Below are 13,969 nucleotides of genomic sequence, written 5' to 3'. Positions count from 1 at the left end.
AGGGTGCTCTTGGCTGCAATTCACAAAAACCCCAACTCAAGCCAGCTTAAACAAAGAGAGAAAACAAAGAAGCAAGTGGCACAGAGAGCAGCAAAGGAAAGACCCCCTACAACAGGCCCAGATAACCCCTGGGGACTCAGCCATCCGATGGGTGGAGGAGGGATGGATGCGCAGGGCTGACACATCAGTGGGCCCTGGCTTGACTGATGGTGTAGATTCAGGTGGCCTTGGGGGTGATGTTTTGCTTCCAGGTCACACCCCTCAGAGCAGAAGGGAACCCTGGCCCTCCCTCTGCCTCCTAAGAAAGGCCAGGTCATCACTACCCCTCCTGTGGGTGGAAAGCAGGCAGGAGGTCTTCCGGAAGACTAACCAGAGTGGTCTGCTTGCAGTTCAATGTTAAAAAGTCCACGGAGCCCGTGCAGCCCCGAGCGCTCCTCAAGTTCCCAGACATTTACGGCCCCAGGCCATCTGTGACGGCCCCAGAGGTCATCAACTACGCAGACTACACGCTGAGGACCACAGAGGAGCCTGCCGCATCCGCCAGCCCCCAGGCCCCGAATGACAGCCGCCTCAAGAGGCAGGTCACGGAGGAACTGTTCATCCTTCCTCAGAATGGTAAGGGCCTGCTGCACTCACTGCTCCGTGAGCGACACTCAAGGGGTCTGTCAGTGTCTGGGTCGATGCTAGGTGTGGCCAGCCGCAGCGTCTGTGACTTTTGACCCAGGGCAAGCAGGCAGACACAGAACCTCCGGATGACAGTCTTTTATTCCTGCTGCCACATTGCCACATTGCTTCTCCCCAAAGCCAGCCCCTAGTTTTTCACTGGGAATTGCCTTTCAAGTCATATGTACAACTATTGAGAGAGGGGTTAAAGAATCGTGGTTAAAGCCCTGGGTTCAGAGTCATGGATCAAATTCTCTGCCCTTTCATATATTTGTGTGGCTTTGGTGATATTGCTAAATTCTTTGGGCCTCCATTTCGGTTCATACTATTGCCCACTCGATAAAGTTGTAAAATATAAATAAAATAATGCACATGAAGTGCTTCGGTCAGGGCCTGGCACTAGGAGGTCATACAAGTATATTGTTGTTGCTATTGTTTCTATCCTACTCATCAACATCACGAACACAACTCCTTTAGGTGACAGTGCTGTGTTGGGCTCTGGGGCAGGTACACAAAGCAGCATGCAGATAACCCAAAGGAGCACACAGGCCTTTATGAGGAGGTGACAGCTACAGCTGAGAGAATGGATCACGTGGTTTGGGGTTTTGTTTGTTTGCTTGGAGGTGGAGACAGTAAAAGCAGAAGCAGCATAACCAGCTTTGTCATTGACAACCCCTCCTCCAAAAAAATGTCCTGGTCTGACTCCAGCACCTCTCCAACCTGGCTCAGAACCACAGTGATCAGCCTGGCATTTCCTGGAGAACAAATGCCCAAAGTGCCTGTGGCACGAATGAATCCTGATTGGCTTTTAGCTCCCGGATTCACCAGCCCACATTTTAAATACACCCAGGAAGACCTGAGAGCTTAAGCTTGGGAGGAAAACCATTTGCTTGAGGACCCTTGGGGGTGCTAATTATAATCATTATCACGATGGGCTCCCTTTTTTTGGGAGCCCCAGATTTCTCAAAGCTCCAATAAAGCCAGGATTGGACACTGTCCTCCAAGGAGAGCAGGAGAGCAAATCAGAGTCTGGAACTTTGAAGAATTCAGAACACATTTGTATGTCTTCTCCTTTTCATGGTCCCTCATTCATTTCCGCCTCCCATAATGCAACAACCAAGTTCTGATTCCACAGAAATCTATCAAGAGTTGCTTGATTCAGCAAGCAAGGGCCAGAGGGGAGGCGGATGTCAGATCCCTCAGACACTGTGCCCGTGAGGTGCTGGAGGTGTCTACTCCCATAGGCCACAATCCTCAGCAGATCCTTGTAGAGGGCAAAGTCCCCGTTTCTTTTTCAATTTTGTTTTGCATTGGTTTCAAGTGTACAGCTCCAAGCCCCAATTTCTGAAGCAGAATCCACCCCTGCTTCTCCAAGCGGTGCTGGCTTTGGTTTTGTTTTTATTTTAAAGGCTGAGGTGGTCTGAGGGTAGAGAGCTCTGGGTGCCCAACAAGCCTCCTCTGGCCCTGACCTTGCTGTGGTTATCCTTGCGGAGCCCTCGAAAGCCAGCGGGTCTTGTGGGCATGTGTATCTCACTTTACACATTGCTCACATCCCAGCCAATCTGTTTCTTGTTTAGATGCACCAGGGACATTTTTCACTACTTGCAGGAACCCAATAATGAACCACTTTAGAAATGAAATACTCCTTTATATGTATGCCCTCTAAATTAGTTCCGAAAATAAAAAAAATTAAAAATTCCAATTTGCTTAAAATGGGGTTTGCAACAGCTGCTGGATCCTTTCCTTCCTGTATTATGTTTGAATAATGAGAGTCTTCCAGACGTTTGGCTCCTATTCAAGTGAGGGGCACAGGGAGAAGTAGTTCTGGTTTTAGGAAGTATGAATTAAAGATAAGGTCATTCATTCATTCAGCAAGTACTTAATGAACATGCACAACAAGCAAGGCCACTATCTCTGACCTTGCCCCAGCATCTCCTCCTGACTCATTCTTTGATGTTTATGTCCAGCCATGAACTACTGGGGAGCAGGGCCTGCACCCTGTGGGAGAGGTGGAGCCAGAGATGGGTCGGAGATGGGTCACCTGAAACAAGGTGACCAGAACCACACAGACTATGACAGTTTTTCTTACTTTACTGAAAGCTCACTACAGGTCAGGCCTAGGGCTAAGTACTTTCCCCATTTTTTTTATTTAATACTCATAGTAGCTCTAAGAAGAAGGAACTATTATCATTCTCTTGTAAAGATGAGGAAACCGAGGTTTGAAGAAATCAAGCAACTTGTTCAAGGTCATATAACTATTAACAGCTCATGTCTGACCACTGGGCTGTGACGGTCTCTTGAAATGCAAGGCCCAGGAACACAAGTGCTGCCACCATGATTTTGCACCTGCGGGGAAGCTTTGGGTTTGGGTTAGTGGCATAGATGGCAGAGATGGGAAAGGTGTGGTCTGGAAGAGAGGACTCAGCGTGGGTGGCAGGGACGGCTTTACCTTTGTAACAGGTGTGGTGGAGGATGTCTGTGTCATGGAGACCTGGAACCCAGCGAAGGCTGCCAGCTGGAACCAAGCCCCCAAGCTCCACTACTGCCTGCAGTATGACCAGCAGAAGGCGGAGCTGTTCGTGACTCGCCTGGAAGGTAAGCTCTCAGTTGACATTCAGGGACGTCTATGGGTCTGTCTCCCTGGAGGAGCTGCACAGGGAAGATGGGAGTGCCCACAGCTGGGGGCTGGTGCTAGATTAGCACTCTGTAGCAAGCAGACCCTGAATTGTGTGAGAGACAGGGGTTTTTCTATCTCTCTCATACACCAATCCAAAGTGGAGGAGCCTGGTGGTCAGGCATCTTTCCTCCAAATGGTGACTCGGGAACCGAACTCCTTCCATCTGTGGCTTCATAATCCTCTTGGGCTTCCTTGTCATCTGTATCCAGCAGGTGGAAGGAGGGGGAGAACAGGGAGAGGGCACAACTGTTTCTTAAAAACTACCTGCCCGTGGGATGCATCACTCCTGCGTATAACCCATTCGCTAGAATTAGTCACATGGCCACTGACTGCAAAGGAGGCTGGGAAATGTAGCCCATTTATTGCCCAGAAAAAAGAAAAAATGGGATTTTGATGAATAGTAAGCCATTTCTGCCCATGGGTGCCTTTGACATTGGATAGGACTTTGTGCTGGACACAGAGTGAGGTTTGAATGGTCAGTATTCCTAGCACCAGCTGGTCTTCTCTAAGAGGGTCATACTGTCTCTGGTCTCTCTACCCTGACAATTCACATTACGATCAGCAAACAAAGAAAACTTTGCGAAGGAGTCAAGGGTACCAATGGGCTACTCCCTGGGGCTGGATAAATTGGATTTTTGTATTTAATTTAATTTTTTGAGGGATATTTCTCCTTTTTTATTTTTAGAAGATTTTTTTAAATCATTTTTATATACTTTATTATGTTTGGTCTTCAGAATGGTCCAATTTTGCACATTAGGAAACTGAGGTCTAGCAACATCAGGTGACTTGTCTACGTTCACTCCATCTATTGGTGCTAGAGCTGTGACGGCACCAAATTCCCTTGAAGCTCCGTGCAGACTTCTTTTTATCGGGACACGTGGTCTCAGTTCTTCTCTTTCTGTAGAACATGTTATCATTCAGAACTAGTCGTAAAAGCAGCACAGGTGTCCATTTCCTCATTGTGAAGGATTGAAAACACCAAGGTTCAGAATATAAAACAACGTACTCAGTGATCCACTCCACAAGTGGTTGTGTGACAAACATCTAAAGCACAGAACAAATGATTGCGGTGTCAGCAGAAATACTAATGAATCACCTTGGGCAAACCTCAGACTCGTGGGGTGGGAAGGCCCTGGGAAGCACCAAGTCTTGTCCCTGTTCTCCAAGGAAGACCAGCACGTGCTGACCTGGCCCCTCAGGTGAGAGAGCTCTCTCTCAATGTCTTTCTGAAAAGTGATTCTACAAAGCCAAGGTGGCCAGCTGTGGGCTTTCTCCACAGCCCTGAGGTCATAACCTTTAAGCCAGATTCCGCAGCTCAAAGCAGAGCCATGCTTCTCCCCTCCCTGGGTTCTCAAGAAGTTCCATGTCTGTGTTGCCTTGTCCTTGGCTGCAGCTGTGACCAGTGACCACGACGGAGGCTGTGACTGCTATGTCCAAGGCAGCGTCGCCAACAGGACAGGCTCCGTGGAGGCCCAGACGGCTCTGAAGAAGCGAGAGCTGCACACCACCTGGGAGGAAGGCCTGGTGCTCCCCCTGGCGGAGGAGGAGCTACCCACAGCGACCCTGACTCTGACCCTGAGGACCTGTGACCGCTTCTCCCGCCACAGCCTGGCTGGGGAGCTTCGCCTGGGCCTGGATGGGGTGTCCGTACCTCTGGGGGCCGCCCAGTGGGGGGAGCTGAAGACTTCAATTAAGGTAAGGCTATCTCCCCAGGACAGGTAAAACCAATTAGGAGTCAGCATAGGAGGTGGCACTCCTATGTGTGTGTGGCAGGAGAGACCTTGTCCCTGGAGGGTGTGTGTGAACAGGTGGGGGAAGCCTTCAGTCACTGCAGCCCTGGATAGGTTAACAAAGGTGCCAGCAGTGCCCCAGTTCTCACCGGAAGACACTCAGCCAAACGTGGCATATGTGTCACCAGGGACCATACAGTGACCCACTCCGAGGGCTCCTTGAGTGATTCATTGAGAGCTCAAGAGAACGATGGGGGAAGGGGGCAGGAAAAACCAGGGAGAGGAAAGGAGAAAGAAAGAGGGTTCCAGGCCTATCTCGTTTCCTTGAGCTTCACTTTATTGTACTCCATAGATGTTGCATTTTTTACAAATCGAAGGCAAGACCCTCTGGCTGCGGAAAGATTACGACTCGCTTCATTACAATACTCACTTCATTGCGGTGGTCTGGAACCGAACTCGCAATTTTTTTCCATGATGCCTGTATTTTTGTCAGCAGGCACTGAAAGCAGCAGAGCCAAGGGTCAGGTGTTAAACCCTCTGGCTGTGGTGCAGCCAGCTGGGCTTGTCTGGGACTCTCGGCACCTACACAGGTGGTGAGCCCTTCATGGGCTGACAGGTCCAGCTCCTTTCCCCTGGGCTTCGAGGAGTGGAGTGCTCAGGCCTGGTCACCCAGTGGCTACCCCCCAGGCCAACCATGGTCTTTCAATAAGTGCCCTTGAATCAGCAGGCTGGTGCCCACCCAGATCTGCTGCCATCCCCTGGGTGCCCGGACAAGGCCTTGGGCCTCAGTTTCCTTGCTGTGAAATGAGAGTCTGGGACAGACTCCAAGGATGATAGAGAGCAATGGGGTTAGGATTTGAGCTTTGCAGTCAGACCAGACCTCCATTAAAGGCTGTTTTGCTTCTTGCTGGCTACATGACCTTAAGCAGTGGCATGCTTTTCCTGAGCATCGGGATCTTATACCTAAAATGGGAACAAAATCACTACTGCTCTTAGAGTTGTTGCCAAGATTCAATGGGATATCTCGCCCTTCTTTCTCACAAATGTTTATTGTGTCAGCTGGGTGCTGGGTGCTGGGAATGGCTTTGTGGTGCTTACAGCCTAGTCTAGTGTGACAGCTAATGTTATTACACCCGGCACATAGTAAGTGTTTAATTAATGTTAGCTGCTATGATTCATGTCATTGCCAAAGCTCTTGGCAGCTCCCAAATCTTTCCATCATATGACTAGTCATTTGTGGCAAGTTGGATGGTTGGGGTCATGTTGAAGACAGGTTTCCTGGATGAGAGGTGTGAATCAGGCCAAGGCTGGTCGGCTCCTCCAACCAGCCTCATTCCCAAAAGCCCCAGATGGCCCCCATCCATTCATTCCCATTTAATCTCAAGTAGTGATGGGTGTTCCTTAATAACTCACAGTGATAAACAGGTCCAAGGTGCTGAGTGTCAGGCACTGTTCTAAGCCATTAAATATGAACTCAGTTAACTTCTATAACCCTACTGATTGGTGATATTATTCCTGTTTTACAGATGAGGAAAGGGAGGCTTGGAAAGGTTAAGTAACTCACCCGATGTCAAAGCTAGTAAATCGTAGGACTGGAACTCAGTCAGATTCTAGTCTATGCCAGTGGTTCCTAACATGGGGCACATGCCCCACAGAGGGGCAATTTGATTTTTAAAGGCGGGGCGGGGGGGGGTGGTAGACAATTCAAGAATGAGTGATTAACAGTGAAGTTTTTGCCTTTCTTATGGCAAAATATATCGTAGGAGCCTCATATACAGTATATGAACATATATTGTGACATGTTTATGCATCTCAGTCCTCTATTATATGTTTTGAAAGTTTATTTGATATTTTTAATATCACTTCATATTATTATTTTTTTAAATTTCTTGGTGATTTCTTTCTCAGTACTTCAACTATCCTTTTGTTCTTTTATTTTTTTCTCTTTCATGGATGCCATGTTCTTTGAAATCTTATTTACACCAAGTTAATAGCCTTTTAGGCTTCCTCCGTGTGAAGAGAAGTTCACTTTTTTAATGATAAGAATTCTATGTCACAGCGGGAGGGGCACAGGATTTTAGAGATTCTTATGTGGGGCATGGCCAAAAAAAGGTTGGGGACCACTGGTCTATGCTCTTAGCACTACCTGTGGACTGTTACAGACATCCGCCTCCTATGCAGGCTCTTTTGGTCATTTTTGGTTCCTCAATGAATTTGTTAAAATTCCAGATAAATTATTATGGCACTTTCAGGGGAGGCACTCTGTGAAGCTGCAGATGGGGGTAGACATGTTGGATGCTTCTCCAGGCCTCCACACCTCCTGCCATGCACAGGACTAATAGGCAGGCTCTGGTGCATTGCCTAACATCGTGTGCCTGGTTTTTGTTGACATGGTTGGCCATTCTGTTGACTAAGCAGGGCGCTGCTCAGCATTGGTACATGACATTATTGACTCTCTCAGCTCCGTAGGGGTTGGAAGGGATTGTCTTTTCAAACAGAGTAATGAATCACAACTCCCCACGGCCCCAGGCACCGGATGGGTCAATGCAGTGGTTCTCCACTGTGCTCCCCAGACCTAGCATTCTGTAAAGATGCCCTAGGAACTTGGGCAAGGGCAGGTGAAGAGTGAGAGGAAGTCCTGAGCCTCTGCCTAGCCACATCCTGAGTGGAAACCTTTGATGGATCTTATATGTTGGGTTTGAATATAAGGTAATTGGAAAATCACATTTTGTGGCAAAGGAAATAAGCTCTTATAGAAACAGATGCACATGTAATCCTTCTGTGCCCCTGCAAGGGTGGAGAAAAGGGTAAATGGTTTCTGGGAGGCCCGCTGGATACAAGTGTGGGACCCTCGCCTTACCATTTGTTGATGGGGCAGAAGCCACCCCTTACGGAAGGCATCTCTGACATTCTTGTGTTTCAGGAGCCTTCTGCAGGAACTGGAGAGGTCCTTCTCTCCATCAGCTACCTCCCAGCGGCCAACCGCCTCCTGGTGGTGCTGATTAAGGCCAAGAACCTCCACTCCAACCAGTCCAAGGAGCTGCTGGGGAAGGGTGAGTGCAGTATGAGAGGAGGATGTATGCAGAGGGCGGTTAACACCTGGAAGACAATGGGGACAGGTGAGCAGGGAGTTGGCGAATGAGGACATTTGTGGAGTGAGCTCAGCTGTGTCCTCTACCCCAAGCTGGAATGAATGTTTAAAGGACACACACTCACTTTTTTAAGTTTGTATCATTTATCTTTTAGCCAATCCCATCCGTCATGAGCCCAGGTATGAGCTCACACTTTCCGGGGACTCCCCCAACCTTGGAGATCCACTGGGAGAAGAGTCAGTCTCACTCCTGGGTCACAGGAAGCCAAAGGTCGGGCTGTAGCCATGGAGTGGAGTATCTGGTTATAGAGGAAACTTGGCCCAGACTTTTTATGACCTGGCTGGGCCCACCTCACAGGCAGGTGTCAGCATCCCAGGTTCCCTTCTCCTGTCTCAGCTAGCCATCCCTGTGCTCCCCACACCCACCCAGTCTCTTCTCTTTTCTCAGCCTTTGCCAATCTGGCACCCCCACACCAGCTGGGTGTGGGTGTAGGCAGAAGGTGTGTGGGTGCCTGGGCAGAGCAGCCTGAAGCTTCAGGCATCTGTGCCCACATACCCAAATAAACATCTCTTCCACATTCTGGGAGCCTCAGTTTCTCCTTCTGGATACCTCAGCCCAGCCCCCAAGTCAGGGGGCCAAACAGGTTCTCTTGTCAGAGGAGGAAACATCGCTGGTTACCATATGGTACCTGGACCTGGAGCCAAGTGCTCACGGCAGCATATAATAGATAGATATTTATAGCAGGATACAAATAAAGAATTGCCGCTGCGTTCAGAATCTCTGAGGAGAAGCTCTTGGGTAAATGAAATCAGAAGGATTGGCCTTGCTGACATGCCTGAGCCAAAGGTCAGGCATCAATGCCTTTTCCTCACCCCCTGCAGACACTTCTTTGCCTCCTGCTCCCTTTTTATAGCTCCTGTCAGGACAATTACAGCAAAAACACTTTGTCTCACAAATATCTGCTGAAATAACAAACTAACCACCTGGGGGGGGGGGGTGATAATTATAGCAATAAATGTAGAGGAGCAATTATTCTCACATTAGCTTTGGGAACTTTGACTAATGAAAACTTGGCCTGGGACCTGAGCCTTGATGTACATGAAAGCTCGTAGGGTGGCCAGTTTCCTTACGGGGTAGGAGGGGAGGCAGAATTCCTACGGGGGGTCGGGGGGTGGGAGGGCAGGTCTATTGTGCAGAACCCATGGCCCAAGGCAGCCTACCCTCACCCTCCACGTGCAGATGGAGTCCCCAAGTTAAACTTACAAAAGAACAAAGGAGAAGAACTCCTCCAACCAGCAGGTGAGCCACTAACTTCATAATAGACAAACATGCTTGGATGGAGAACCAAGGGCATAAAGACATGGGGTGGCTTCGTTCTTCTGGAGTGAATTTAAAATGAAGCTGCAGGGTGTCTGAGCCATTGCCCTGGGCCTGGCTTGAGGTGGGACATACAGGCACTTGGAAAGGTTCATGGTAAAGGGTGGTTCGCTGGTTGTTCGCTGACATGACACCATCATGAGCCATCCACTGACCAGCCTTATATAGTATGCTATTGTCTGTTTTTCATACTTGAGTATACATTCTATGAGGCAGGGACTTTTGCCATATTCCCATGTCTAGACCAGTGTCCGCCATATGGCGGGCACTGAATAATTGTTGAATGAATATCTGGCCCATCTGTGGGGGCATAAAAAGGGAGTCTCAGTGCAGACCTTCAACCAGAGACCCTTTCTCTCCATCATTAAGAGAGAGCATTGTCCTGGGCCTCACCACATCCCAGAAATTCACTCTTGACCCTTCTCTCTGACTCTCTTTCCCTTCTGTCCCTTGCCCAGATGTCTCTGTCAAGGTGACCTTAAAGCACCAAGCTCGGAAGCTGAAAAAGAAGCAGACAAAACGAGCCAAGCACAAGATCAACCCTGTGTGGAACGAGATGATCATGTTCGAGCTGCCAGATGATCTGCTGCAGGCCTCCAGCGTGGAGCTGGAGGTGCTGGGCCAGGAGCAGGAGGGGCAGAGCTGCGTGCTGGGCCACTGCAGCCTGGGCCTGCACGCCTCGGGCTCTGAGCGCAGCCACTGGGAGGAGATGCTCAAAAACCCGCGCAGGCAGATCGCCATGTGGCACCAGCTGCACCTGTAGCAGCTTCCCAGTCCACCTCCCTTCTCGGGCACAGCCCTGCCCCTTCAGTCTCAGCTGTCCTCCGTGACCTCCTCTTTGTGCCGCATCCTCATCATGACACTCAGAAGACAGCCGTCTTTGCAGAGATCAGGACCTTATTCCTCTCTCATCGCACCCCTGTGTCTAAACAATGAGCAGGAGAGGGCTGTGTGTGGACATTTGGGTCACACTGGGGAATGCGTTTTGCTGGTGTGTGTCACGGAAGAGACACTTAGCAGAAATACAGCCCATCTGCGGGTTTTGCGGGGTGGGCCTGTTAGTCCAGATGCAGGGAACGCTGAGTTTGGGGAAGAATGGACACAAAGAACGTGCTTTCTTAAAAATGAGCATTTCAAAAATGAGAAAGAAAATAAAAGTATCCTGGACCTAATCATAGCATTAGAGATTGTTAGGGTGGGTTGAAATCTCGGCCAGCGTGAAGTCATGCTCCCGAGCCGGGCAGCAGTAATCCAGCCGTTCTCAAACCCTCAGTGTGTGAAGACATCACCAGCAGACTCCTGGGCCCACCTGTAGGCCTTCCAAACCAGTGTTCCTGGCCGGACCCCAGGAGCCTGCCTTTTAACAAGCATCGGTGGTCTGGATGCAGAGGTTGGAGCACTGCACTTGGAGGAAGCCCTTCTACAACATTCCAGACAGGTTTTCACACACTTAACGCCCTGGGGCAGCCGGACATCTCAACCATCAGTGTGACATTTGGAAGATTGTAGATTTTTCATTATGTTAATTCTTAACATTTTTCATTTGTGCTTTTCAGATTCTGCTCTTGGAATGAATTTGTACTTTTTATTGAGTAGCTTTATTGTTTTATCTCAGAATCAGTTTATATTTTGAGGGGGGGCCTTCCTTGACAGCGTGGGATCCCCCTAATAGTTATTGGGCGCTAATTGTCACATCCACCAGCATCAATCACCAAAGTGACCCTCCGAGATAGACCCATCGCTTCTAGCAGTGCATCCACTTCAGGAAGAATTCAGTTTGGGGCACATATTAATTTAGTCTATTATGTTTGGCTCCTTGGAGTTGGAGAAGGAAGATAATTTTAAATAGGAAACAAAGACTTTTACAAATGTGCCTCCCACTTCAGTTTTCAGGGCCTGTCGCTTTAAAATCAGTAACCAGCAGCTAGGTTTCAGATTTCTACCTTATTATTCCAAATAGCTGCCCATATCATTAATTAAATGATGAGCCTTGTGGAGTGGATATACTTGCCCTTGAGCCAGGACTCTTGGGTTCTGCTGTTGGCTGTCTGCTAAGCAGGACTGATGAATGGCAGCTCTCTCTGGGTAAATGCTGTGATTGATAGAATAAAGCATGCTTGAAAGCTGTAGGCACTTCCTGTAGAACCACCAGCAGATCATCTTTAAGCTTTAAGTTGGCAGCTGACAATGCCTGGATAGTGCCAGAACCATCCCAGGCATTTTCAGAACCATGAATTCTGCATTTGGACTCCTTAATACTAACATCCAAATTCTGGGTTTTCCAATGTCACTTAGTGCTGATCTAAATGAGAATTTCTAGACAAGATGGGTTAGGGCTATCCTTCAACCTCAACAAGTCATTCTTGGCCTCCCCCTGATCTTATCACCCTTAGTTATAATTTTTCCTTTCTGTACCAAAGTAGAAAATCATTAGAAACAACTTCTACCTACCCTCTGAAGAAACAGAAAAAATATCTAATCCCTCTTTAATGGGAAAAATCTTTCAGATAATTATAAATCTTGATCACTAACATTTACCACCTCTTGCCAATATTTTTAGGCAAAGCATTTGTTAGTGATTTCCTATATCATGTTTTTGAGATACTCCCACCCTCCTCATTCTGGTTTTCTTTTTTTTTTTTTTTTTTTTTTGGTTGGCACAGCTAAAAGAGAACAGAACATTCCCTATGTAAGCTGAGCAGTACTTTCTTCTTGGTAACATCTGCTACTTCAATCTAGAAAAGTTTGGATTCTAGGCTTAAAATCAGAAAATATGGTTCCACTTCCTTACAAATCTATGTACCTGCCTTATAGTCACACCAAAGGATGCTTGAGATGGGTTGGGTAGGGTATCTGATTCCAGAAATATCAACTCCACCCATGCTCATTCCACCATGAGGCATTCATTTCTTTGTATCTCAGAGGTTTAGTTTTCCAGTCTGTAAACTAAAGGTTGCCGCTGATAAGAATCAAATGCCACCACAGAACATGTTGGGTATCAACTGTCATCTCTCTTACCAGACATGCACAGAAATAAGATAGATTTTACAGGGGTTTTTGTCTGGTGTGTTTTGACACCTTGAAGAAAGCAGGCTCATGGGCCCTAAATACAGTATTTGTTGAATGAATTAACGAGTGAAGGATGGATAGGGGAGTAGACAGAAAGGTACACTGCAACTGGCATAACGATCAGAGTCCTAGCTGATTTCTCCATGATAAAGGCATCAGAAATCCCAGTTGGCCTAGAAATTCATGACACTGAGTATTACCATTCACCTACTCTCAATTTGTAACTCTGTGTAAATGTCATTGATGATAGAAGAGAATTGCTGTGCTTTTCTACCCAAACTTCGTCTTGGTGAATTTTATATTATTCAGAGATATCAGACTGCCAAATCAAAAAACGTCAGAGCTCTTTACATCAGCTTACCTAGTACCAGATACATTTGCAATTTACTACCCAATTAGCATAATTGGGTCTGTGCATTTGATTTTTTGAAAGGAACACCTGATCCTTTGCCAGGGCGTGTTTTCTAAGAAGGGCACGAAGCAGAGATGGAAATAAAGTAAGAAACTATCTCCAAATGGCTGTTGCCCACATGGTGATCTGGTTCTTTCGTAGATATGGCGATAGGAATAAAGAATTGGGAGTCCACCCTCATTAATCTTGGCTCCACTTATTATATCACCTCAATATCCATTTGTTGAGTGCATATTGGTCAAGATCTTGCACGCGTCTGTCCATTTCTATTTGGGACATGGCTCTTGCTGTGGGTTGAGTTACAAATCACCCCATGTAGAGAGGCAGATGGGGCAATTCCATTGGGATGTGAGGAGTCCTGAGTGGCAGGTAGCTATTGCCTAAGCCAGACGGAGGTGAGCACCGTGAAAACAGGAGATCTAGCCCTTGTGATTTGTTTCTGTCGCCCGTGTTTCCTGTTGTCAATGCTAAGTGTGTGTTTGTTTGCAATTATGAACTGAAGCACAAAAAAGACGCATGAGACATTGTAGTCATATGTCTGGTGTCACACTTTGGAGCAAAAAACCTTTCAGTGGTAAATAAATAATTTCCAACTGGGTTAACTACCTGGTGTTGTTTTCTTTTTACTTAACATTTTAGAGATATAAGATGCGGACGTGATAATTTGATAAACACTCATGAACCATTGCCAGGCTTTATAAAACTTGACAGATACAGTTGAAGTTTCTTCAGCCCTTTACTAAGGAGACCACCATCCTGAATTTATTTCTCACCACAAGCCTTTCTTTATCCCTCTGCTGCATGCATGTGTAAACCCTGGGTGCCATAGAGTATTTTTATGTGTTTTAAAACTTAATTTAAATTTCATCACACTGCTTTTACTTCAATTACTACAATTTTGAGCTTTATTCATGTACACATATATAGCTTCAGTTCAGTTCAGTTCATT

General features: G+C 47.3%; 1 protein-coding gene across 1 annotated transcript in view; it reads left to right on the top strand.

Moving 5' to 3' along the window:
- SYT13 (synaptotagmin 13) overlaps nucleotides 1-13,622 on the top strand; it is a 34,209-nt gene extending 20,587 nt beyond the window's left edge. The window contains exons 2-6 of the mRNA XM_045577635.1: nucleotides 390-615; nucleotides 3,124-3,258; nucleotides 4,734-5,035; nucleotides 7,994-8,123; nucleotides 9,998-13,622. Coding sequence (XP_045433591.1) covers nucleotides 390-615; nucleotides 3,124-3,258; nucleotides 4,734-5,035; nucleotides 7,994-8,123; nucleotides 9,998-10,302 — 1,098 coding nt within the window. The 3' untranslated portion in view covers nucleotides 10,303-13,622. The remainder of the gene's footprint in view (nucleotides 1-389; nucleotides 616-3,123; nucleotides 3,259-4,733; nucleotides 5,036-7,993; nucleotides 8,124-9,997) is intronic.
- Nucleotides 13,623-13,969: the final 347 nt, after the last annotated feature.

This window comes from Pipistrellus kuhlii, unplaced genomic scaffold (assembly GCF_014108245.1).
Source record: "Pipistrellus kuhlii isolate mPipKuh1 unplaced genomic scaffold, mPipKuh1.p scaffold_m20_p_9, whole genome shotgun sequence".
In the NCBI taxonomy this organism is placed as follows: Eukaryota; Metazoa; Chordata; class Mammalia; order Chiroptera; family Vespertilionidae; genus Pipistrellus; species Pipistrellus kuhlii.
Note: the sequence above shows the minus strand (reverse complement) of the source record. Positions and strands in the feature narration are given on the sequence as shown.